Source organism: Stomoxys calcitrans, chromosome 2 (assembly GCF_963082655.1).
Source record: "Stomoxys calcitrans chromosome 2, idStoCalc2.1, whole genome shotgun sequence".
NCBI lineage: Eukaryota > Metazoa > Arthropoda > Insecta > Diptera > Muscidae > Stomoxys > Stomoxys calcitrans.
In genome coordinates, this window is record NC_081553.1 from 211032403 (window position 1) to 211057555 (window position 25153).

Sequence of the window (25153 nt, forward strand, 5' to 3'; positions counted from 1 at the left end):
GGTGAGCTACTCCTGTTCACGAGAAAATGCATCTATTGGGTTGCCCAAAAAGTAATTGCGGATTTTTAAAAGAAAGTAAATGCATTTTTAATAAAACTTAGAATGAACTTTAATCAAATATACTTTTTTTACACTTTTTTTCTAAAGCAAGCTAAAAGTAACAGCTGATAACGGACAGAAGAAAGAATGCAATTACAGAGTCACAAGCTGTAAAAAAATTTGTCAACGCCCACTATATGAAAAATCCGCAATTACTTTTTGGGCAACTCAATACATTCCAAATGTAGATTGATGCCCTTATATTACCAAATAGAAGGAATGAATAGAAGGAATGAAAAATAAACGCAGCAGACCTGCAAGGAAAATTGGAGGACCTTTACTAAGCAGGCGCCAGTTCATGATGAAAGCCTGCTGGCTTTATCTTTGCCGCCTATGGAAGTGAGAGAGATGGGTAGGAATTCCTGCAGGTCTGTTGCTGCCAAACTAGACACCTCAGGGTGTGGTGGGAATTGGCCGAACAACCGTCGTAAATATTCAATGTATCATCCCCTGTTTATGCCCACAACTTCTGCCCATTATGTTGCGACAGGAGTAGAGCGCGTTCAATCCGATTTTAACCCTTTCTTCAATATTTCTTCTCCAAAATCAAGCATTGACATAGAAAATACTCAAATGTCTCATTTTTTCACCACATGCCCTACAAACGCTGTCATTTGTCGCCCTATTTCACCTTAGTGCACACGTTGTTCTATGTGTCTCGTTGTAATACCAAAAACTATACTGATCTCCTACCTAGCTATCCATATTAAAAGTCCATTTTTGTGATGATCCTTATATCTCCATAGGATTTTTGTTATCTTTGTGACCGTTTCACTGCTCTATAGTTCTGCAGGTAGTCGTTATTGGATCACGAACTTAACTGGAACTGTACCGCCTTGAATGACTTTGTATTCCTTGGTGTTAATTGTTGACAATCCTCTAAGTCAATGGCTTCCATCGTTTGGCTCACTCCTAACTACGCTATGGCCCGGCAATAATATGATGAAGATTCTGCGGTCGCCACCGTAGCTAAAAGTTAAGCATGTCTGCCTATGACGCTGAGCGCTTGGGTTCGAATCCTGGCGAGAACATAAAAAAATTGTTCAGCGTTGGTCATCTTCCCTTAATGCTACCGACATCTGTGAGTTACTATGACGTGTTAAAACTTCTCCCCAAATAGGTGTCGGCGGCACGCCGTTTGGACTCGACTATAAAAAGGAGACCGGCCCCTTATCATTGAGCTTTAAACTTGATTCGGACATCACTCAGTGATATGTGAAATTTGGGCAAATTTGAATTTGCAGATTATGCTGTAGAGTAGGCATTCATCTTCTTCTTATATTCCATGACTGTCCATGATTTCGTCTTTCGGGTGTCTATTATTCGAATAACCAAACTACTCTCTCTGAAGAAGTTTTCATTATCTCATCTTGCTACAATACCTTGCTACCTAGACACTCTGTGATTTACGAATGAAGGACACTCTTATGGTCAGAAAGACGAAAGTTTGAATTTGGTTTCTGGGTTTTTTTTTATATGTAGACACATAGCAAAAAGCGTCTTAATTTTGATCAAGCCACTTCTTGTTTGATCAAACTATTTCTTGGTTGGGTCAAACCACTTTCTGTTCGATGAAACCACTCATTGTTGGACCAAACCACTTCTGGCTGGGTCAAATCACTTCTGATTATATCAAATCCCTTTCGGTTGGGTCAAGTCATTCTTTTCTTAATAGAATCAATTCGCAATAGCTTGGCACCTAAATGGTGCTAAGTATGCCATATTCACAATTGATGTTAATATGTTAAATGAGTCCCACACGGGACTGGTTTCTGTTTTTTTCTGCAGACATTGCCATGTGTCTGCAGAAAAAAACAGAAACCTTAAGTTTGATCTCGTCACTTCTTGTTCGATCAAAGTACTTTTCGTTGGATCAAATCATCGAATCCCTTTTTGTTGGATCAAACCACTTATTAATGGATCAAACCACTTATTGTTGTATCAAACCTCTTCTGGCTGGATCAAATCATTTCGGGTTGAATCAAACCACTTTGGATTGAATCAAACCTCAATAACTCGCTTTGGCTTGGCACCAAATGATGCTGATTGTGCTATATTCACAGATGATGTTAAACTCTTTCTTTCCCCGTCACGGAATGATTGTGAGTACCATACGGGTTGGAACTCTCGTCATCGTCATCACGAACGCAGCTGAGAGCTTCCGGGCGCATCCACAAGCTGCGGATAGTGGAATGCTTCGTATACGGAGTAGCTGCTACTGCAGTAGCGGACAATCAGCGGTATCGAGTATAAAGGCAGGCCGGCATCGGTTCTTGCTTAAATAAAGAGTGCCAGTGATAAAGGAAATGTCAAGGCGAGTTAATGTTCTGCGACGATCGGTACCATAGGCCGAAACAAGCTTGCTCTCCTATTCAACTTCACTAGTATGGCCTCGTCCACATTAGAGACGGCTAAATATAGATGGCGCTATCGGTAATTTAGTTTTGGCTGAATATAGATTGATATTTTCCTATCGACACAACGGCAAAGTTACATTATTTGTAAAATTTAACAAAAAATTTGCAATTCGATCGTGAATGTTTCCCAATCATACACATTGTAATCGTTTTTCTTGTTGAGTATTTCAATCAGCCAAAAACATGATATAGCTACCTGAATAAATCTCGCGTTTTTACTTCTTGAGCCTATAGAGGGCGCAATTTTCATCCGATTAGGTTAAAATTTTGTACAATGATTTCTCCCATGATTTCCAACTGACTTTATTAAATTTGGTTTTAGTCGGTCTCTTCATGATATTGCTTCTATATAAACTGAATTCGTAAGTTGTTCAACTTGTGTTATCTTGGGTTTACACTAAATCACCTTACACACACTACAATATTCTGGATTTTCGCGTACAGAACCTTGATATAGCCAGGCAGTCGGAAAGTTAACTCGTGTTGCATGTCGGTGGTGCTCGGTCAAACCGCTTTTACTTAGGTCAAACCATTTGTAGTTTGATCAAACCGCTTTTAGTTGGATCAAACTAGTTGTAGTTTGATCAAACCACTCTTTGTTTGATCAAATGACGTCGTTATATTGGATTGCCCAAAAAGTAATTGCGGATTTTTTAAAAGAAAGTAAATGCATTTTTAATAAAACTTAGAATGAACTTTAATCAAATATACTTTTTTTACACTTTTTTTCTAAAGCAAGCTAAAAGTAACAGCTGATAACTGACAGAAGAAAGAATGCAATTACAGAGTCACAGGCCGTTGAAAAAATTTGTCAACGCCGACTATATGAAAAATCCGCAATTACTTTTTGGGCAACCCAATAGCTCGGTACCTACATTTCAAAATTTTACATTATTTTGAAGTTTAGAGGTTTGTTTGTCCCAATGGCCTATTTAATCACCTCCCTTTATACGCGGTCTTTAATGTTCTGGATTTCCGCTTGCAGTAATTTGAAGGCAGTCAGAAGAAGGGTTTCTGTTTGACCAACCAACTTGTTCAATCAAACCGCATCTAGTTGTATCGAACTTCTTCTAGTTCAATCAAATTACTTCTGATTGGGTCAAACCACGTCTGGCTTGATGCAACCACTTTTTGTTTGATCAAACCATTTCAGTTTTGCTAAACGCATAAACAACAGATTTCCAGATTTAGGAGGCCACCATAGGGCAGAGGTTAGCATGTCGGCCTATGACGCTGAACGCTTGGGTTCGAATCCTGGCAAGAACATCAGAAAACATTTTCAGCGGTGGTTATCCCCTCCTAATACTGGCGACATTTCTCAGGTACGGTATCATTTGGTATGGCAGCCATGTAAAAACTTCTCTCCACAAATAAGTGTCGCATTGCGGCATGCCGTTCGGACTCGGCTATAAAAAGGAGGCCCTTTATTATTGGGCTTAGACTTGAATCGGACAGCACTCATTGATATGCAAAAAGTTTTCCCCTGTTTTTTAGTGGAATGATTGTGGGCAAATTTGCATTTGCAACAGATTTCCAAGGCCCTTCTGAACTTCAAAAATGTGAACAAGAGTCTAAGGCCAAACTGAGGAAGATGCAGCTCTGCTACTGGTGCGCTCTCGTATGAATCTAGTCCTTAGACAAAATTGGACTAAAAAAAGTTTGCTGTAGTCTTAACTATGGCTTTTCTTCAAAGGCTTACATTTTTACTCCATATACAGTCATAATCAATGACGAAGCTTACACTCCATAATGATTAATAGTTCTGGAATATTTAAGCAGACTAAACAAAAATAATTCGTAAATAGTCAAATACAATGTTTTTTTTTTTCCTCTTCCTTTCATAGCCGCTAATCAATCGTGAAGGCATAGATAATTTGTCTTCATCAAATATAAATACGCTCATACATAAGAGATATGAATATGAATAGACGACTATTGTCGTCTTCATAATCAGTCATTCATGGCTTCTGTTAGTCGAAGTTCGAAGAAAGAAGGCATTCATTAACTCAAATATGAGGCGAAATGGCCAACCCACAGTCAAAACAACTACATTTGTGGCAGAGTCTTAGTCTCGCTCTCCCTTTCCATCATTTGCTAATTAAATAATTAATTAACACATCAATTTAATTATCATTCATTCGAGGAGTTGAATGCTATCGCTTTGGTTGCTTTGCTAGCTGGTTGGTCCGTTGGTTTCTATTGGATTCCATAGTGGCTCTCTAGTTTTGGCTATTTTTCCAACTAGCAACTATACTAGAGAATACCCCAAGACTTTGGCCATCCAATCACAAGACAAATCAACCAGAAAACGACAACCTACCAGCTGCTGTAGCAGCATCATCATCATCTTTGTGGAGAAACATCTCAATTTGAGGGAAACTTTTTTTTTCATAGTTTTAGTTTCTTTCTTACCTGCAGGAACATATCACCATCTAATAGACCATGTTCGAAAGCTCCCAACTCTCGTGTCCGATAGCCATCATGTGCGTGTATATGAGGTAAAACTGAATTGCCACCATTTTCCTCCTTTTCCTTATGCATAACAACTGAAATGAAATAAATCCCAAGAATGGATGAGAAATAACATCAATGAATGTGAGAGTACAAAGAATAAATAAATGAATGAACGTCCGTCTGTTTGGTCTTTTTTTCTTTCATACAAATACACACACGCATGCAAAGATAATTAATCAAATTAATTTTTATGAATAATTAGTTGGAGTTTGCTGTATGTGTGCTACGCTATGACACATTAGATAATTTCATTAAGATTACATAGCCCCATAGAAAGTCTAGGTAACACAGACAGTAGACGAGATTTGTTATTAAACGTTTACGCTAGAAAAAAAAGAAACAAGAATTAATTTTAGTAGATTGCCTTCACAAGATTCGATATCAAACCTCTGGGGGTTGTAGCAAACTGATGTTGGTTGCCTTAAACTATTTGAAGTTGCATATTAAAGGTTTGAATTAAACCTGAAATGTGACTATTACAAAAAATATTTGCCCTAACTGTAAAGATTTGTTAAACTAAAATTAAATGAGCACGAAATTCCAATTCCTTTGATGTGCATCAAACTGAGAATAACATTTAAATTGGAAAAAATATTTTTTAAAAAATTTCTGAAAAAAAATGTATAGAAATTTTTAAGAATTTTTTTTTTAACTAAATTTAAAGACAACCTTTCAACATTTTGTATTCCTTGGCGAAAGACTTAATACTTGATAGTAAGTAACATTTACCTAAATCGTAGTACTTTACCATCTTAGCAAAAAGTTAAACTATAATCAAAAATATTTGTTCTAAATTTAAATGTAAATGTCCCCAATTTTCCTGTTTTAATTTCATTAAAGAATTAAATTTTTATTGGGAAAAAATATTTTTAAAAATTTTTGAAAGATTTTTTTAAACTAAATTTAAAGACAACTTTCCAACATATTAAGAAAAATATTCCTTGGTGAAAGACTAATTACTTGATAGTCAGTAACATTTATCTAAATCGTAGTACGTTGCCATCTTAGCAGAAAGGGTCCCACCCCACACTTTTTTTTTCAAAATCGAAAATTGCCAAAATTCTTCTGTTCCTGTGAAATTGGTAAAAAATACCTAAATTTTTTTCGAAAATTGTAGTCGCTATTGTGTGCAGGAACTGACTCATCGGCGGTGTTATTTGATCATAAAATCAGAGCTAAATTTTGCACTGATTGCCAAAACAGTGCAATTAATTGCTTCGAACGCCAGACAGCGGCAACGGCTGTTGCTGCTCCTCCGTGTGCCCAGGTTACATTAACGACGAAAAATATCCAAGAATAGAGCTGCCTTTAGCTCGAGTTAGGAAGGAGGTATCGCCATGAAATTTCCCCCGTCATGTGTTGGGGGAAAATTATCGAAAGTCGGCATTTTCTTGAATCCCAAAAATCAAACGAAAAAATTTACCAAAATTCTTAGGAGTGAGATTTCTGGAATCCGTTTTAATGTCTTGTTGCATTTGATGATTCCATAAAAAATATATGTATGGCAATAATCCTACTACTTTTGACAGAAGGTTTCTTCGCTAAATGGTCATAAAATATTAAATTTTTTTTTCAAAAATTTATAAAATTAAATATATTTCAAAAAATTGCTATGTCAATATAAATAATCCAAATTATGACTATACAAGCATAAGCCCGGTCGCTTCCCTGCCCCTGATGGAACGCCCAATATCAAAGTGTAACTGCAATTCAAATTTAGCCTTATCTGTAAAGAAAGAACATTTTGAAAGTTTGAGTGACTAAATGTGCGAATTTAAAAGAAAAAACCTCTAGTCGGACGATAAATACTGTCAAGGTGTAACTGAATCGCAATTTTGAGATCTTTAGCTTAATCCGTAAATAAAGTACCATTTTGTACGTTTTAGTACCTAAATGTACAAATTTCAAAAAAATCTTCAAGTCAGCCGTTACAAACTGCCAAGATGTACCTGTATCTCTAATTTCACAGATGTAGCTCAGTCTTTAAAGAAAGTACCACTTTGTACGCTGTAGTATCAAAATGAACGAATATCAAAAAAAAAAAAATTTAGTCGCTCGATACATAGTGCCTAGATGTAACTGTATTCCGAATTTCAGAGCTGTAGCTCAATCCGTAAAAAAGGTGCCATATTGTATGTTTTAGTACCAAAATGTGCGAATATCAACAAAATTTTCCAGTCGTCCGGTACATACTGCGAAGATGTGGCTGTATCCCAAAATTTCAAATCTGTAGCTCAATCTATAATGAAAGTAATAAATAGTACCAAATACAGTACTTTTTATTCCACTCCTGGTAATATTTCAACATATCATATTTGGTACAACTTATCGTATATTTGTCATGACTTTGATCATTTTTTAGCAAATTTACTGTAAAGGTAAATAAGCTATTTCGTACCTTTTTGGTACCAAAATGTATGACTTGTTAAAAAATCACTTAGTCAGCCAACATATATTTCTTAGGAGAATCAACATGTTAAATACGGTACTAAACGTACGGTTCTTCCGTTTCCATTCCTATTTTTCATATTTTTTCTAACTACCCCCTTTATTTCGCCACAACAATCATTTAGGTCAAATTTCGAAGTTCTGGCTCTACCCGTTCGCCCTATGTAAAGTTCACCTACTTCGTACCTTTTTTGGTACTTTTTTGTTCCTAAACGTCCAAGAGTCCAAAAACTAGTTTGGCATCCCAATAGAGTACCTAAATTCCAAAATTCAAAGCTCTAGCAGAATTAAAAAACAAGGTACCAAAAAGTACCATTTGCGGTATTAAAAGAACTATTTTTCCACTTCCGGTCCAATTTTGGGAAATAGTTGTTACCAAATCTTATTTTTTCGAGACGCTCTTTAATTTGAGTACAAAATCATAATTTTGGGTAAAAAGTCAAAGTATTTCGCTGAAAGTTAGTCCTTAAAAAAAATTACTAAAATGTAGTCTTTAGAAAAAATTTAATAATTTTTTTTATAAAAAATTTGTCTTTAGAAAAAATTTAATTAAAATGTTGTCTTTAAATATTGTCTTTAAAAAAATTTCGATGAGTGTCCGGTCAGCGCTGAAGTTTTGTCATAAGAGAATATTACGCTGAAATTTTGTCTATAAAAAATATCATAAAATTTTTTTTTAGAAAAAATGCCCTTAAAAATTTACATTTTACTGAGAATTTCATTACAATTTTGTCCTTAAGAAAAATAATTTTAAGGTGGCCCTTAGTAAAATTTTGTCTTTGAAATGAAATTTTTTGTTTAGAATAAATTTAATTTAAATTTTTTGTTTACACAAAATTATTTTGGGGGGTCTTGGGCGCGGGCTCCCCCCCCCCCCCCCCCCCCCTTCTGGCTACGTCCCTGATGGGAGCTATATCCAAATCTGAACCGATATGTTCCATATGCAAAACCCAACGACCTACATCAATATAAAGTATCTGTGCAAAATTTCAATCGGCTAGATCTTCGCGTTCGATCGCTGTCGTGATTTCGACACACGGACGGACGGAGGGTATGGCTAGTCCGAATCAGAATTTTGAGACGATCAAGAATATATATACTTTATGGGGTCCTATATCAATATTTCGAGGTGTTACAAACGGAATGACTAGATTACCACCCCATCCTATGGTGGTGGGTATAAAAAGGACAAACAATGATTGATACAAAATGGGATTCAAATGGAACGTCTTTGGATGTTAAAGGGCAAATTTGCCCATGATCATTCCATTAATGTTCTCACATATCAACTTACTTAGTGCCAAGACCATTCAGGCATTCTTATGAGACGACGTGCCAGGATTCAAAGTACCAGTTGCTCTTATCATGCGCGGGGAACTAGACAAGACCCCTAGACTTAACTTCAATGTTGACGCGACCCATCTTCCGTTTCTGACCACACCGACCCTTGGCCAACCACATGAAGTGCCTTACCAGGTAGCATCTGCTAGAGATCACCTCCATGAGGATCGCCATGAGAGACGCTTCATCGCTACCACGCAGAGCGGCCTCAACCTCAATAAACAGATATGAAGTTTTGATATGCGAAGAGGGATACGAACCTCCCCAAATATTTTTTTAAACGACAACGGGTGCATCGATGTAAGCAAAATTTTATTTGCAATCTTTTGGGGAACGCCCTATCCCAAAACCCCCTTAACGGGCATGTTTACCTATTCGGATAATATGGGTATAAAATGAAAGGTATTTTGAAGTAGATTACAAAACTGAAAAACAACAAAACGTCTTTCTCTACTCTGATAGCTGTAAATATAAATTTAAATATAAATTTCTATGGCGAGTTATACCCCAGAACACAGGGGGGAAACCTATCGCTAAAATTTGTTAACACTTTTAACTTTTTAGTTACTTAACATAACGTTCCACTTTTTCCCTCTCTTTCCAAACTCATGATCTCTATCTTTGTTATTATGTAGAAATTTATAAAGAAATTTAATTTTACCTTTTGGCTGGGTCAAAGGTGTGTCCACTTTATGAGCCATTTCAGGCAACATACTCATACATAATTCTACGAAATGTTACACTAATCCTTGTAAAAGGAATTATGTTTTTTTTTTTGGCAAAAAAAACAACAAATCTCACCAAAAAGGCTAAGAGGAATGTCATGTTAAGCTGATGAAGAGCTGAGACCATAAGAATAACAAAAAAAAAATATTTAAATTAAACGAAAAATGTGTTAGACTAGCAGTTTTTCTGCATACGAGGGTGGGCTAGCAGAGTTTCTCTTAGCTTTTGTTTTTGGGGATAGTTAATCCTGGGGGTGGTAGGGCATGTACACTCAACACAAATCTCTCTGAGCGGCCGGCTAACAAAAATGTGCGTAAATTAGTTGGAAATGAAATGTTGGTCCTAGAAGTGTGGGTGTGTGTGTGTGTGTGTGTGTGTGTGTGTGTGTGTGTGTGGGAGACTTGAATGTCCTTTGCTTTGGTATTTTACATTTTTGATTACTGATAATGATCGCCATAATTTATGACATCATTTGATGAAGGTATGAATGTAGGAATGTCACCAAAGCCCATAGACTTTTCTCCACCCTCAACTAGGCCACCCTCACACCACACAGCTGAATGTGAAACAGCAACGTATGGAAAGAACACAAAACTTCTCTGTTAATAAAAATTCCACTTTTTTTGTTATCGCTATTACTTTGAGTCTATAAATCAATTTTTTGACAAATTTATTAAAGTTTTCTGTTTTTAGTTGGAGACATTAGTTTTCCTAGGGGTTATTTTTTGTGTGGAACCTGTGCAAAAAATAAAACAAAACACTCACCCGCAGAAACATTTCTTGGCAAGCACCCTCTTATTTCCCCTCATGCCCCCTTAGCTACCAAAAGCTTGGCAGCAGTAGTAGTAGAAAGTTTTCCTTTTGTTTTAGAGTAAGGAAAAAAAACATAATTTAGCCATTTGCCTTTAGTTTTCCTTGTTTTTGTAGCCCAAGCTTCCCCCCACCTGCCCCTGGGCCAAGTGTAATAATGATAGCTTTTCGGTTTTGGAGAAAGGGCACAAGCAAGAAAACAAAAATTTCTGATAAGGCTCACATTTTTGGTTATTGCGGTTTTCTCTACTATGGCAGCACTGAACTCCATCATCCTTCTGGCACAACTATGGTTTGCTTTTGCCCCTTTGCCGTAGAAAGCCCCCATAGTAGATTTGCTATTTATAATAAATCTAAAGTAGGTCTGTAATAAAATATTAGTGACACCATTAAAATTTATATTCCATACTTTATGTTTGCCTAGCAAAAATACCTACAGGCAAAATCCAAAAAAATAGCTAGCATTTTTTTTATTTATAACGTCTGTGTGGTATTTTGTTTTGTTTTGTGAACTCCTTGTTGATATGGCTCGACATTTTTCCAAATCGTGTTACTATGGTGATTTTAGTTAATAAATTTTTTTATTGTTGAGTATTTATGCCAACTAAATAAGTTTTAGCAACCTTAGTTCACCTTGCCTTACTCTCTAAAAGGGGGTGCGGTGGCAAACGCAGGGGTGAGTGAACAATTTTTACAACTGTCATAACCATAGATATAGTCTATCCAAATTCCGACAACGAAAATCAATCAAAAAAGTAACAAAGAGGCAACAAAGCAATGTGAAAACAAAAAACAAGCCAAAATTTCCAATCGTTGTGAAGCATAGGGGAACAATCAAAGCCATCAAAATCATCATAGCCAATATAATTTTCAATATAAATTGTCAAATGTCAAACAAAATTTCTAAATTGTTATTGTTATTTGTTTATATGACAAATAACTTCCTCAATAACTCCGCAGCAACACAAGGAGGCTCAAGGGAAGAAAACATTTCCCCGAAATTTTAGAAACAGAAATGATGATTATTGCCAGACCTTCGCAGAAAGGGGTGTTAATTTAGTTGCTTACAAAAAATTTGTTGCCCGAGATTTACTTGAGAATTCGTTTTAAATTTAAGATTCCAAAAATTAGAACATAAAATGATTTCACTATATTTACAAAAGTTATAATAGTGCTGAAAAAGATTTTTGGGACTTCATTATCTCTTCCTCAAATAAATTTATGTGTTAAGATAATATTTTTAGAAAGAAATCCATATACATATGTCTCAAAGTCTTGTCTATTTTTGTGGCAAACAAAAACTTTGGTTGTACCAAACGAATGGTTGTTTGCAGGAAAGACAAACTTTGGTTATGGCAAACGAAAACTTGTTGTATATCAAACTAACCGAAGCGGGCCCGCTCCTCTGCGCCTTCTTTAACTCTGTCACATCTTTTTAGGGTGGGGACACCTCGCACTGAATGCGGATATCGAATTCGTGTTCTGTTACGACTTCTAGCTACTGTGCCAAATACGGTCCAAATCAGTCTATAACCTGATATAGCTTCCATGTAAACCGGTCTCTCGATCATACTTGTTCGGTTCCTAGAATCTATAATTTTTGCTGTTTTGACAGAAGAATAAAATTATGCCCTTCAACTAAATTTATTTTGTATAAATTTAGACAGAATCTTTGGCGGATTCCCAAAATTCGGCCCAGCCGAACCTAGCATGATTTTACTTGTTACTAATTTTTTTGATCTAATCCCACTGCGCGATACCACTTATATATGCAGTCCGATTCAAGTTTAAGCTCAATGATAAGGCGCCTCATTTTTAAAGTCGAGTCCTAACGGCGTGCCGCAGTGCGACACCTCTTTGAAGAGAAGTTTTACATGGCATAGTACCTCACAAATGTTGCCCGCATTAGAAGGGGAAAACCACCGCTGAAAATGTTTTCTAACGGTCTCGCCATGATTCGAACCCAGGCTTTCAGTGTCATAGGCGGACATGCGAACCTCAGCGCTACGGTGGCCTCATAGAGAAGTTTTATATGACTGAATATCGCACTAATGTTACCGGTCTAATTAGGGGATTCGCCTAGAATCGAATCAAGATCTGTTACCTGCGAAAGCCGCGCAATGACAAAGGAAATGCTCCAACGTCTCATCATCTTCCCCGTATGCCCTACACATGATATCACTTGCCGCACCGATTTTACATAAGTGAGCTCTTAGTCGTATGTGTCCTGTTATGATACCTCTTTCTCACTTCCCTTCGGTAATAGCCTCATCTTCACTGACAAATCGTCTGCTCTTCCATTCCCCCTTACTCCATTATGGCCCGGTACCTTAATAAACAAAATTTAGTGAAATTTTTCGTTCAGACAAAATTTTAGTAAGAATTTCTCTAAAATTTCAGTAAAATTTGTTCTTAAATACAAAAGTTAAGTAAAATTTTCCTGAGGACAAGTACAGAGAAGTTTCTTTAAATTTTTCCTTAGACAAAGTTTTAGTGAAATTTTCTCTTATGTTTAAATTTTAGTAAAATTTTCCCTAGGGACAAATTTTCAGTGAAATATTTCACAAAGACAAAATTTCAGAGAAATTTTTCCTAAAGACAAAATTCCAGTGAAATTTTTCATAAAGACAAAATTTCAGTAAAACCTTTCATAGAGACAAAATTTCGGTTAAATTTTCGCTATATATAAAATTTCACTGAAATTTTTCCTAAAGACAACATTTTGGGGAAATTTTCACCACAAGACTGATTTTAAAATGTTTTTTTCTATACTATTCTTTGAATAGAAAGCATTAAACAATGATCTAAGGCCGGACAATGACCTGCAATAGAATCTCAAATATACAACATTTCAGGGAAATTTTCCCCAAAGACAAAATTCCGGTGAGTTTTTTTCTAAGACAAAATTTCGAAGAAATTCTCCTTAAAAACAAAATACCTGCGAAATTTTCCTTAGAGACAAAATAATTTTTCAGTAAAATTTGTTCAAAAAACCACATTTCAGTAAAACAAGAAACAAAATGTTAATGAAAGAATTTTAAAGACAAAATTTCCAGAAAATTTTCTCTGCAGACAAAAAATAAAATTTTATTTATTTTTAGTGAAATTTTCCCTAAACACAAAATTTAAGTGAAATTTCCCTAAAGACAAAAATTTTGTAAAACTTCTACAAAGACAAAATTTTGGTGAGATTTCTCTCGAGACAAAATTTCGGTGAAATTTTTCATTAAAACAGAATTGTAGGGAATTGTAGGAAATCACTAAAATTTTTTCTAAAGACAAAATTTCAGTTAAACAATAAAACTAAATTTAATGAAATTTGATATTTTGTCTTTAGGGAAAATTTCACTGAATTTAGTTTTTAGGGAAAATTTCATTGAAATTTTGTCTTTAGGGAAAATTTAATTGAAGTTTTCTCTTCAGGTTTCTTTGATTTTGCTTCTTGATTAAATTTTTGCCCAAAGTGAATGACATTTTTTGTTTTTTGTGAAGTGCACTTATACCCCTATTTGACTTGGAAATATAAAAAAGGCCTTTGTGTTATACCAAAAAAATCTTGGGCGTATGGTTAAAATTCTTCGAAACCACCTCCAGCAACACCTTTCTCACACTCGGCAACACAATTGCGAAACTTTCATTTTCTGGGAAAAAAATTTTAATAGAAATATTATAAGAAATGCGAAGCTCCTCCCCTTCCATGGCGGCTTATCTGAGGCACACTTTCACGGCCGGAAGAAACGCATAAAAAGGATGTAATAAATTTTGTGTAAATTACAATAAAACTTCCTTTACCAAAAAAAAAACAACAACCCAACAAGGACTTACTAACAGATTAGAGGCAAACAAAAGGGGGTCCTGCAAAAAAGGAGCTCCCCATGTAAAAAAAAAAAAATAATACACATTTCTTTGAGGTCATAAAAACTGAGCTCATTTTACAAATGTAAGCAAAACACTCCCTTTTTTAAATGAAAAAAAAGCCTAATTACAACAACCAAAAAAAAAAACTAAAGAAAATAAAACAAAAAACTAAAAACGGTTGCCACAAACAACGGCCACAGATTTGTTATCCGAAATCATAAAAATGTGGCAAACAAAAGGCCTCTAGCCAAACAGCAACACTATGAGCCCCCCACCCCTTGCTCCTGCTCTGGTAACAGCTACAAGCGGATTACCATATACTCTATACTCCCACATACCCATGGCGGCGGGTGTAGTTGTAGAGGAAAATCATATGCAAAAGTGGACATATAAAAAAAAAATTAATTTAATATATTTAAGCACGTAAGAAACCACACAACAATGGCAACAACAAATGGCTCAAATTAAATATGAAATAAAATAATGTTGGGTCTAATTAAAATTATGAATTAATTACTTACTTAGCCCAGACCACCCACCCACTCATACTCCCACCCCGCAGCACTACATGCACTTTGGCAGGGGATTTTCACTTAGTTTCTCATTCTTGGGAGGGGAAAGGTGTAGAAAGCCCACATTTATAGCGGCTTGTTTTCATACTCTGGCCCTCTCTCTGTGCCAGAGGAAGGAAGGGTTTCGCATTACGCTGATATGAAAATTAACCAAAACACAAAAAAAAAAAAATTAAATGTAAAAGTACTTGGGCGACAACAAGGCTCTGCAAAATGAATGAAGAAAAAAAAAAAAAAAACAAACGTAGGGACGACAACGAATCAACTGCCAGCGATACTAAATAAGAACACGCACCTTGATGTGATGTGATGCAATCTCAGTTGGATTTTTATTACCGACAGGGCTTGTAAGCAGCAAATCCCTTTAAATAAATACTAAAAAAAAAAAACAACAACAACCAACCACTCAACATTCTGCCCAAAAACCATAGAGAAAGGGAGTACCTACAGCCGTTCATATGAACTCTTGGTCAGTCATACAATCTGCACTCTGCTGACATTGTTTCTGTTTTTTGCACCTTATCGCCCTTCTTACACTTCAATGAATCACTGCTGGCCTCTCTCAAACCACCTTTCTTTTGGGGTCACTTTTGAGTTTTTGTTTTTAATTTTGATAACTGACCAAAAAAAAAAACAAACATTCCTAGAATTATTGCTACGGACAATTGCCTTTGAGGGTGTGGGTTTAGCAGACCTTACAAAAAAATGTCATAAACTTTATTTAGGGTAATCTAAAATATAACCACATTTACAAGTGCTAATTAGAAAAGAAATGCCATAGCTTATGGGAGGTGGCTGAAAAATATTAGAACTCCTTGTTGACTCCAAGAGGCTATAGGATAGACGATGTTTGGGTTTTAGTTTCTAGGAAAATTTTATAAAAGTAAGTTAAACAGGCATCATCGATATGCAATGCAATGCAAATTTGCCCATTAATATTCCACAAAGGAACAGGGGCGAACTTCTGACATATCAATGAGTGATGTCCAATTCAATTTTAAGCTCATTGATAAGGGGCCTCCTTTTTATAGCGGAATCCGAACGGCGTGCCACAGTGCGACACCTCTTTGGGGAGAAGGCCAAGTACCTTACAAATGTACCAAGCATTAGTAAGGGGATAATCACCACAGAAATTTTTTCTGATGTTAACGCCGCGGTTTGAACCCAGGCGTTCAGCGTCATAGGCGGACATGCTAACCTCGGCACTACGGTCGCCATCATAAATGTGCATCTTATCCAAATTTCGTCGAAATCGGATGAAAAATGTGAGTATTAAAAACCCAATACCTTGCCCCGTACAATGTGTGGACCACCACACAGATCCAATCCTTAGACCGGTAACGGGTCCTTAGAGACTGGGTTAACCAGTCAAAGTCAAAGGAAAAGGTGGATAAATTGTGAGTCTCATGACATAAGGATAAGGAAGAAAATGGCACGGGATACACCACAAGCGGGCATTTTTCGGCACTCCTATGGGTGACCGCCATGAAAAACCTATTACGTATGCTGACTGAGGAGAGGTTTGAACTGACCGACATGTAGCCGGACAAGTTTAAATTCCCTCCTCAGCCAGCATCCGTAATAGGTTTTTTATGATGGTCACTCATAGGAATGGCGATAAAATGCCCTCCTGTAGGGTGGACTGGTATGCATGGCCAGAGTAAGTCTGGGGGACCAGGAATTAAGATCCATTTCCTACTAAATGATGTTAATATGGTCCTGCAGGTATTCCGTGATCGCCGGATATGACGGAATGCGTGAGGTGGTGTAGTGCCAACGTCGAGTGTGAACATCGTTACGGACAGTAAACTGGCCATGAGGGCAATAACTAACAGGCCGGTAAGATTACGAGCAGTTTTGGAGTGTACGAAGGAGATTAAAACCTTCTCTGCGGGCGACACAATTGGCATTGTTTGGGTGCTGGTCCATAACGAAGTAAGCGGAAATGAAAGAGCAGACGATTTGGCAGTGAATGGCAGAGGATTGCCCTCAATAAACTTGGTTAACCCGAAGCCTTTCGGGTTGACAATGTCCGAGTTAAGGTCGTAGGCGACGAACACTATGGAATAGCGAAACGTTCGGTAAAACGACGAAAATCATATGGGGAGATCCAGACCAGGCTTTCGGTATCATAATAGGACACATAGAACTGCGAGCAAGTGATAGAATGTGTAGGGCATGAGGGGAAGATGATGAGGCGTTGAAGAACTCCTATGTCATTGACCGGCTTTCCCGCCTTTCCCGACACAGGTAGTTAGATGGGGACCCAATGCCAGACATGAACCAACTTAGGGGCGTGGTATGGAAAACAATTAGGGATTTTGTAAGCAGCACGGAATTCCTAACTTTAATTTTCTTTTTCGAGTTTGCTTTTTAGCATTTAGAACACACTACAAGCCATAGTGGCATGGGGCTGATTAATATCCGCACACTCTTTTCAACCAAACCTTACCTAACACCACATGAGATACCCGAAGGACGAAAGGTTGTCCAGATAGTTGTCAAACGAATGGGCAGAGAGCTAGAAAAGGTAATGCCTGCGACCAGTGTTGCCATATCAACCCTACGGATTCTGATGCCAGCCTAGGGAAGAGAAAAGAAGCATTTCTTTCGATCAATCGACACGACCCTTTTTTTTTGGACGATTGAGAAATTGTGTGAACTATACGTGGCACGTTTGTTATTTGGCATAACTGAACACTACTTACGAAATTTCAGTCCAATTGGATAACATATCCGGCTTCTAGTGGCTCAAGAACCAAGTAGAAGGACCCCTCTATATGGCAGCTATATCTTAATCTGAACCGATATGACCTATTTGCAATCTCCAGTGACCTACATCAACGGGAATTATTTGTACAAAATTTCAAGTGGGTATCTATATTCGTTCGTATAAAAATTCTACACTACATGCTGTCAGAATGTGAACGGCTGTGGACCGTTTCGAACGTTTTGTTCACAAAAGACAATAGTTGATTTATGGACTTTCGTGGTTAATCTGATAACATCGGTGTGTTGATTGACTTTTATGAACCCTTGGAGTCAATTTGACACCGCCGTGTTCGACTTTTTTCTGAATTGGAGAAATGTTTGCTGTTTGATAAGAGAGAAGGAAATGGGGAGAAAGAGAGGGAGAGAAAACTACCGATAATTTAAAGAAGGCTCCTTTTTCGGTCAGCCAAAGGCCGAGTAACAGTCTACTTTTCAACAGGCAGATTCTCTCGCGAGAACTATCTCGACTTTGACTTCCATAATGAGGGACAGATGAACCAGCGCCTAAGAAAAGCCAAAGTTATGACCCTGGGTGAAAGAAACCAATGAAGTCGGTCCCTTTGACACACTTAAAGGAACCGTAGGATACACGCCACTCTGCTTTTTAGAGAGAATTACCTCGGCACAGACTCCTGTGATGATAAATTGATTAGCCAAAAGGCAATGAAATGAAAAAAATGTCTGACCCATATCGAGTGGTTACAGCTATTCAGACGGCAAAATTCCCACAAGACACCCGAAACACATATTTCTATAAAATAAATTTTATCGCAACAAAGAAGGATGGACACACTATTGTTGAAAAGATGGAGAATATATACACCTCATAAATAAAAGTTCGTTTAGTAAGGCGTCAGATTTATTTTAGGAGCTTCGTCCTAAATGTTTTCCATCTACAGGGTAGTCGAAACAAAGTGTTACCCATCCGAAATAATTTTCCCTTTGAGATGGAAAATTATTTCGAATATCCGTTCGTAGGCTCAAATTCTCGTAGGTGCGATCGGTTAAGTAAACACGATCATTTTGAGTGTTTACGAAGTGCTCAATTGGGAAATGTTCTCCTGTCAGAGAACGCGATGTTCGGAAATTCACTACGTTCGTGTTTGTCGAATTAAGGTATTGGGTGGGACCTGCTGAAGTGCTGGCAAAGCACATCGGTGGACCCAACAAATATGAAATCTTGACGTTTTAACCATGTATCCAATACCAATATCTGAACCACCTATAAACGCATTAGTAAAAGGCTGCTGACACTGTGGGGCACTGCGTGCGGATGTTATTGGGTTGCCCAAAAAGTAATTGCGGATTTTTTAAAAGAAAGTAAATGCATTTTTAATAAAACTTAGAATGAACTTTAATCAAATATCCAAAAATGTGAGAATCGACTATGACTCAGAACGCGGAATGTGGAGCGGAGGCTTAGATCAGATTTCAGCTCCCAAAGTCAAAGAAAAGTTAAACTGAGAATGGTTGGAGTGGTAAAATTTAGTCTGCATCATTTCGTGGATGTTTTGGATGAAATTTAACTGATTCTTTATTTCCCTCCCTTTCTCCCGCTCTCTCTCTCTCTTCTTAATGTCTCGGTAAACGTTTCTCGACAAAAAGTTGAAGAAATACAGGACATCGGTGGAAAGGGATTCGCAATAGGGAGCCATAGGCTTAGGTAGGATATCGGTTATGCTATGACCGACTCCGGAAGTGAAAACAAGTAAAAGCGTGTTAAGTTCAGCCGAGCCGAATCTTGGGAACCCACCGCCATGGATTCTGCTAAAATATGGCAAAAAGTTGAAGAAATACAGGACATCGGTAGAAAGGGATGCTCGCAATAGGGAGCACAGGGTAAGGTAGGCTTTCGGTTTTGCCATGACCGACTCCCGAAGTGAAAACAAGTAAAGGCGTGTTAAGTTCGTACGGGCCGAATCTTGGGAACGCACCACCATGGATTCTGCTAAAGTATGGGGGCTATATCTAGTTATAGACCGAATTGGACCGTACTTGGCGCAGTTTCATAATAGAAAACTTTATGCAAAATTTCAGCCAAATCGGATAAAAATCGCAGCTAAGGGCTTAAAAAGTCAAATCGGGAGGTTTATATGGGGGCTATATCATGTTCCTGACCGATTTGAACCGTACTTGGCTTAGTTGTTGGAAATCAAAATAGAACACTATGTGCAAAATTTCAGCCAAATCGGATGAAAATTGAGGCTTCCAGGGGTTCAAGAAGTCAAATCATGAGATCGATTTATATGGGATCTATATCAGGCTATATACCAATTCGGACCCTACTTGGCTCCATTGTTGGGAGTCATAACAGAATACTATGTGCACAATTTCAGCCAAATCGGATGAAAATTGAGGCTTCCAGGGGTCAAGAAGTCAAATCGGGAGATCGCTTTATATGAGAGCTATACCAGGTTCTTGACCGATTTAAATCATACTTAGAACAGTTGTTGGAAGTCATTACAATACTCAATTTTAGCCAAATCGGACCAATATGTGGCTTTCATGGACTCAAGTCAAATCGGAAGATCGGCTTATATGGGAGCTATATCTAAATCTGAACCGATATGGCCCATTTGCAATCCCCAACGACTTTCATCAATATAAAGTATCTGTGCAAAATTTCCAGCGGCTAGCTCTACGCGTTTGACACTATCGTGATTTCGACAGACGGACGGAAGGACGGACATGGCTAGTTCGAATCATAATTTCGATATCAAGTACATATATTCTTTATGGAGTTCTAGATTAATATTTCGAGGTGTTACAAACGGAATGACTAGATTGGTATACTCCCATCCAATGGTGGTGGGTATTAAAAACGAGGTAGGAAGGGTGAACATTAATCTGCATCACTTTGTGAGTGCCTTAGATGAATTTATTTGGCTCTCTCTTTCTCCCTCTCTCTGTCTCTCTCTTCCTTTTTCTCACTCTATCTTCCTCTCTGTCACTTTGTCACCCTCTCTTTCTCCCTATTTCCTTCTCTCTCATCAAACAGCAAACATTTCTCCAATTCAGAAATCCTGCATAAAAAAGTCGAACACGGCGGTGTCAAATTCACACCAAAGGTTCATAAAAGTCAATCAACACACAGATGTTATCAGATTAATCACAAAAGTCCATAAATCAACCATTGTCTTTTGTGAACAAAACGTTCGAAACGGTCCACAGCTGTTCACATTCTGACAACATGTATTGTACAGTTTTTATACAAACGAATATAGATGCCCACTTGAAATTTTGCACAGCTAATTCCTGTTGATGTAGGTCACTGGAGATTGCAAATAGGTCATATCGGTTCAGATTAAGATATAGCTGCCATATAAAGAGTTACTTTGACCCGACTTCTTGAGCCCCTAGAAGCCGGATATGCTATCCAATTGGACTGAAATTTCGCAAGTAGTGTTCTGTTATGCCAAAGAACAAACGTGCCACGTATAGTTCACACAATTTCTCAATCGCTTAAAAAAAAGGCTCGTGTCGATTGATCGAAAGAAATGCTCTATAAATACGAACGCGGTGCTTCGAAACACGTCTATGACATCGTGGCAGGTGATGGTCGTCGATTTAGGCATATGAGCCCGAAAGTAAACAGCAGTCGACTGTATGAGTGTTTCAAGATGAGCCAAATCCAACAAAAGTTGCTCGCGCACGAAGCATTTCCAAGCAAATGATAGTCTGTTTTTTCGGAAAAACTGGACATGTCGCAGTCGTACCACTAGAACAACGCAGAACGATCAATTCTGAGTTGTACACTGAGTTGTCTTCCAAGAAATCAGGAAAACCAATCGTCGAAGACGGATCACGCTTCGCCACGACAATGCGAGCTCTCACACATAGGCTCAAATAACTGCATTTTTGAGGGCTCAAAACATCGATTTGTTGAGTCATCCGCCGCAAAGTGGTGTGGCGCCGTATGTAAAAAATAAAATAAGAGGCCAACGTTTTTCGGCACATGAAGAAGCGGATGCTTCAGAATACGTGTTTTGGAGATATCTCAAATAGAGTGCTAAAAGTGCTGTGACAATTGGTTCAAACGCATGCAAACTGCGTAGTATTCTGTTTTGACTTAAGCATGCCAAAAACGGTTCAAATCGGTCTGTGACCTGATATAATTCCCATATAAACCTGTCTTCGGATTTGACATCTTTAATACCTGAAAGCCCCAATTGTTTTCCGATTTGGGTGAAATTTAGCACGCAATGTTTTAGTAACACTCCCATCAGGCGGGCCAAGTTTGGTTCAAATCGGTTTATAACCTAATATATTGGGTTGCCCAAAAAGTAATTGCGGATTTTTTAAAAGAAAGTGAATGCATTTTTAATCAAATATACTTTTTTTACACTTTTTTTCTAAAGCAAGCTAAAAGTAACAGCTGATAACTGACAGAAGAAAGAATGCAATTACAGAGTCACAAGCCGTTGAAAAAATTTGTCAACGCCGACTATATGAAAAATCCGCAATTACTTTTTGGGCAACCCAATAGATGCTCTGAAATCTTACACTGGGTTTTTTTATCACTTCCAAATTCCATTTTTAGTATTGTTCAAATCGGCCTATAACCTGATATGCCTCTATATATACCAATCTCCAGATAAGTCTGTGGCGGTAAACTTGCTAAGTAATATACCCTTCAACTAAGTTGATATGAGTAAACTTTTAGCAGAATCCATTGTGGCGGGTTCACAAGTTTTTGTCATAGAGAGCACTCTACTGGTCGTTCAACGTAAATTTAACCACAATTATGTAAATTTCATAAAAAGCACAAAAACAAAGTTCAGAAACATTTTCCAAACAAAAATGCAGTTAATATCAGATTTTGACAACAACTTCTCACATATCAATACGTGCTGTCCGATTTAAGTTTAATCTCAATGATGAAGGACATCCATTTTATAGCCGAGTCCGAACGGCGTACCGCAGTGCGACACCTCTTTGGGGAGAAATGTTTACTTGGCAAAGTACCTCACAAATATCGCCAGCATTACCCCGGTGAACCATAAATGAAAAATTTTTCTGATGTTTACGCCGGGATTTGAACCCAGGTGCTCGTAGTCATAAGCGGACATACTTACTTCTGCACCATGGTGGGCTCCACTGAAGCGTGATCATTGACCAGAAATTAAGCTGGAGAAGGAACGTCGAGAAGGGGGTTAAAAATCGACGGAAAAGCACTTAACTCCTTAACTCCTCTCGCCAGAATTTGAACCCAGACGTACAGCGTCATCGGCGGACAAGCTAGCCTCTACACTACGTTGGGCTCCATGATATCAAAAACTCAAAGTTTGACCATTTTATTATAGCATGCTCACCCTATGTTGTTCTTGCTTTTTGTTAAGCTGAGAGCCTGAGGCTCTTTAGAACAATCCGTACCATCAATACCTGAGGCAAAACAACTCCCAAGCACTTCATATAAGAAATGTTTTTGTTGCTTGCCTTTATTTACAACCTAAATTGCCTTAATTGCCTATAGAAGAGCTTAATTAAATTATCAATAAATGTTCTATTATTTTATTTGTGATAGCAATAGCCTTCCCACACAACCCCCTTCCCCCTCCACCTGACCGAAAAGGGTTAAACGCGGGCATTTGAAAAACACCAACGGGTATTAATTTCGAAAATGCGTGCATAGTTTTTATAGCTACTTTAACTCATCACCCTTTGTTGGGGTGGGGAAAAACGAAAAAGGTATACAAATTTAGTAGAATGTCGGTGGAAACCCGCTACCCTTCCCCAGAACATCCAGCAGTATAACCCTCGAGACAATTGTATTGACATTAACGTAAATGACTTAATCACGTGCCGGAGATGGTCACCTTTAATTTCCAATTTACAATTGCAATTTTATGAAGTCTCATACAACCCCTGCCTCTGCCTCTCCTCCCCTCCCCACCCCTTGCTAGGCAGGCTATTATTTCAAGTCCATAAGAAAGTTAAGAATACAAAAAAAAAAAAAAAAGTTTGAAAAATAATTGCCAAAGTAAATATTTGGACAATTAGCGGTCAAATAACTTTGATGTTTAATTATCTTAAATGGAAATCGTCTGCCAAAGTTGGGGGGGGGGGCCTCAAAGAAGAACTCTTGGAAGTGTCTTTGCCGCCAGGGTCTTCATCAATTAATAGTTTAGACAAAAAATTATTGCAACTTTTCTTGGTTTTGGTATGATCCCCCCCCCAAAACAAAGTCCTTGGGAAATCTATAACACGTGTGCCACAAATTTTAGTACTTTATTGATGAACTGGACTTTGAGGAGCATTTCACCTTTTGTTTGTTAGATTTTGTTCTTAAATGTTTGTCCTAAAGTTCCTGTTTGTCCTTTGGCCATTGGCACGTGTCTGTAGGTAAGCATGAGAGCGCGCTCGGTTGCCCTTTTAGGACATACATATGTTGACATGCTGTGGTTGGTGTTGCCAATCCTAACACAGGCTGGTATTAGAAGTTCCTATACTTCGTTGTAGTAGCAGCAGAACTCCTCCTCCACATTTTTTTCCTTTCTCATGTTTATTGTTGTCATTTGTGTTTGTTTTTAGTTTACGTTGATTAACCGGCATACGTTCATTTGTTCCTTCGTTCATACCTTCTTCTCCCTTGCCCTCTTTGCTCCTTTGTAGTTCATTTTACGCTTAAACCCTTCAAAGGACTACTTAAGTGGTACTGTGCTCTGCTCTCCTCTGTTGTGGTCTTTTGTTTATTGTCATTTGAGTTGTTTTCTTGTGCCCTCCGTCGGGGCAACGACGTTGTTTATTTATGCCTGGTTTTAGTGTATTTTCGCTGAAAAGTTAATGGACCAGAAATAATGTCAAATGTTTTACTTATGGCCCATCTACTCAATACAGCCCGCTAGGGGATGAATGTCAAGGGCCACTGAACCTTTGTGTAATGATCCAATGACCTTTGAAGATCAAAGTGAGGTTAAAGGTTTTTTTAATTAGTTGCAAATATCTCTAAAAAATATTTAAAAATTTTTGATACTTGTCCCATAGAATTCAGAAATTGACACAATTTTTCAAAGAAATAAAATTTTTAAAATATCTCTTATTTGGAAATTTTATGGAAACAAAATTTTCTACAAACAAGTAAGAAGACGTTAAGTTCGGCCGGGCCGAACTTTGGATACCCACCACCTTGGGGTAATATGTGAACCACATTTCGTCAAAATCCAGTGAAAAATGCATACCTTATGCCCCATAGCAGCTCTATAGATATCATCCGATTTAGACCAAATGCTTATAAGTATATGTCATTGTTCAACCGAGAGATCGGTCTATATGGCAGCTATATCCAAATCTGGACCGATCTGAGCCAAATTGAAGACAAAGTCATTATCCCAAATTTCGGCGACATTGGAGTATAAATGCGATTTTTATGGGCCCAAAACCATAAATCGAGAGATCGGTCTATATGGCAGCTATATCCAAATCTGAACCGATCAGGGCCAAATAGAAGAAAGATGTCGAAGGGCCTAAGGCAAATCACTGTCCCAAATTTCAGCAAAATCGGATAATAAATGTGGCTTTTATGAGCCTAAGACCATAAATCGGAGGATCAGTCTATATGGCAGCTATATCCAAATTTGGACCGATCTGTGCCAAATT

The 25153-nt window shown here is 37.7% G+C and overlaps 1 protein-coding gene across 1 annotated transcript in view; it reads right to left on the bottom strand.

The window, feature by feature from the left end:
- The window catches only part of LOC106087691 (circadian locomoter output cycles protein kaput), a 191878-nt gene that overhangs the window by 51863 nt on the left and 114862 nt on the right, over nt 1-25153 (bottom strand). The window contains exon 3 of the mRNA XM_013252829.2: nt 4929-5062. Coding sequence (XP_013108283.1) covers nt 4929-5062 — 134 coding nt within the window. The remainder of the gene's footprint in view (nt 1-4928; nt 5063-25153) is intronic.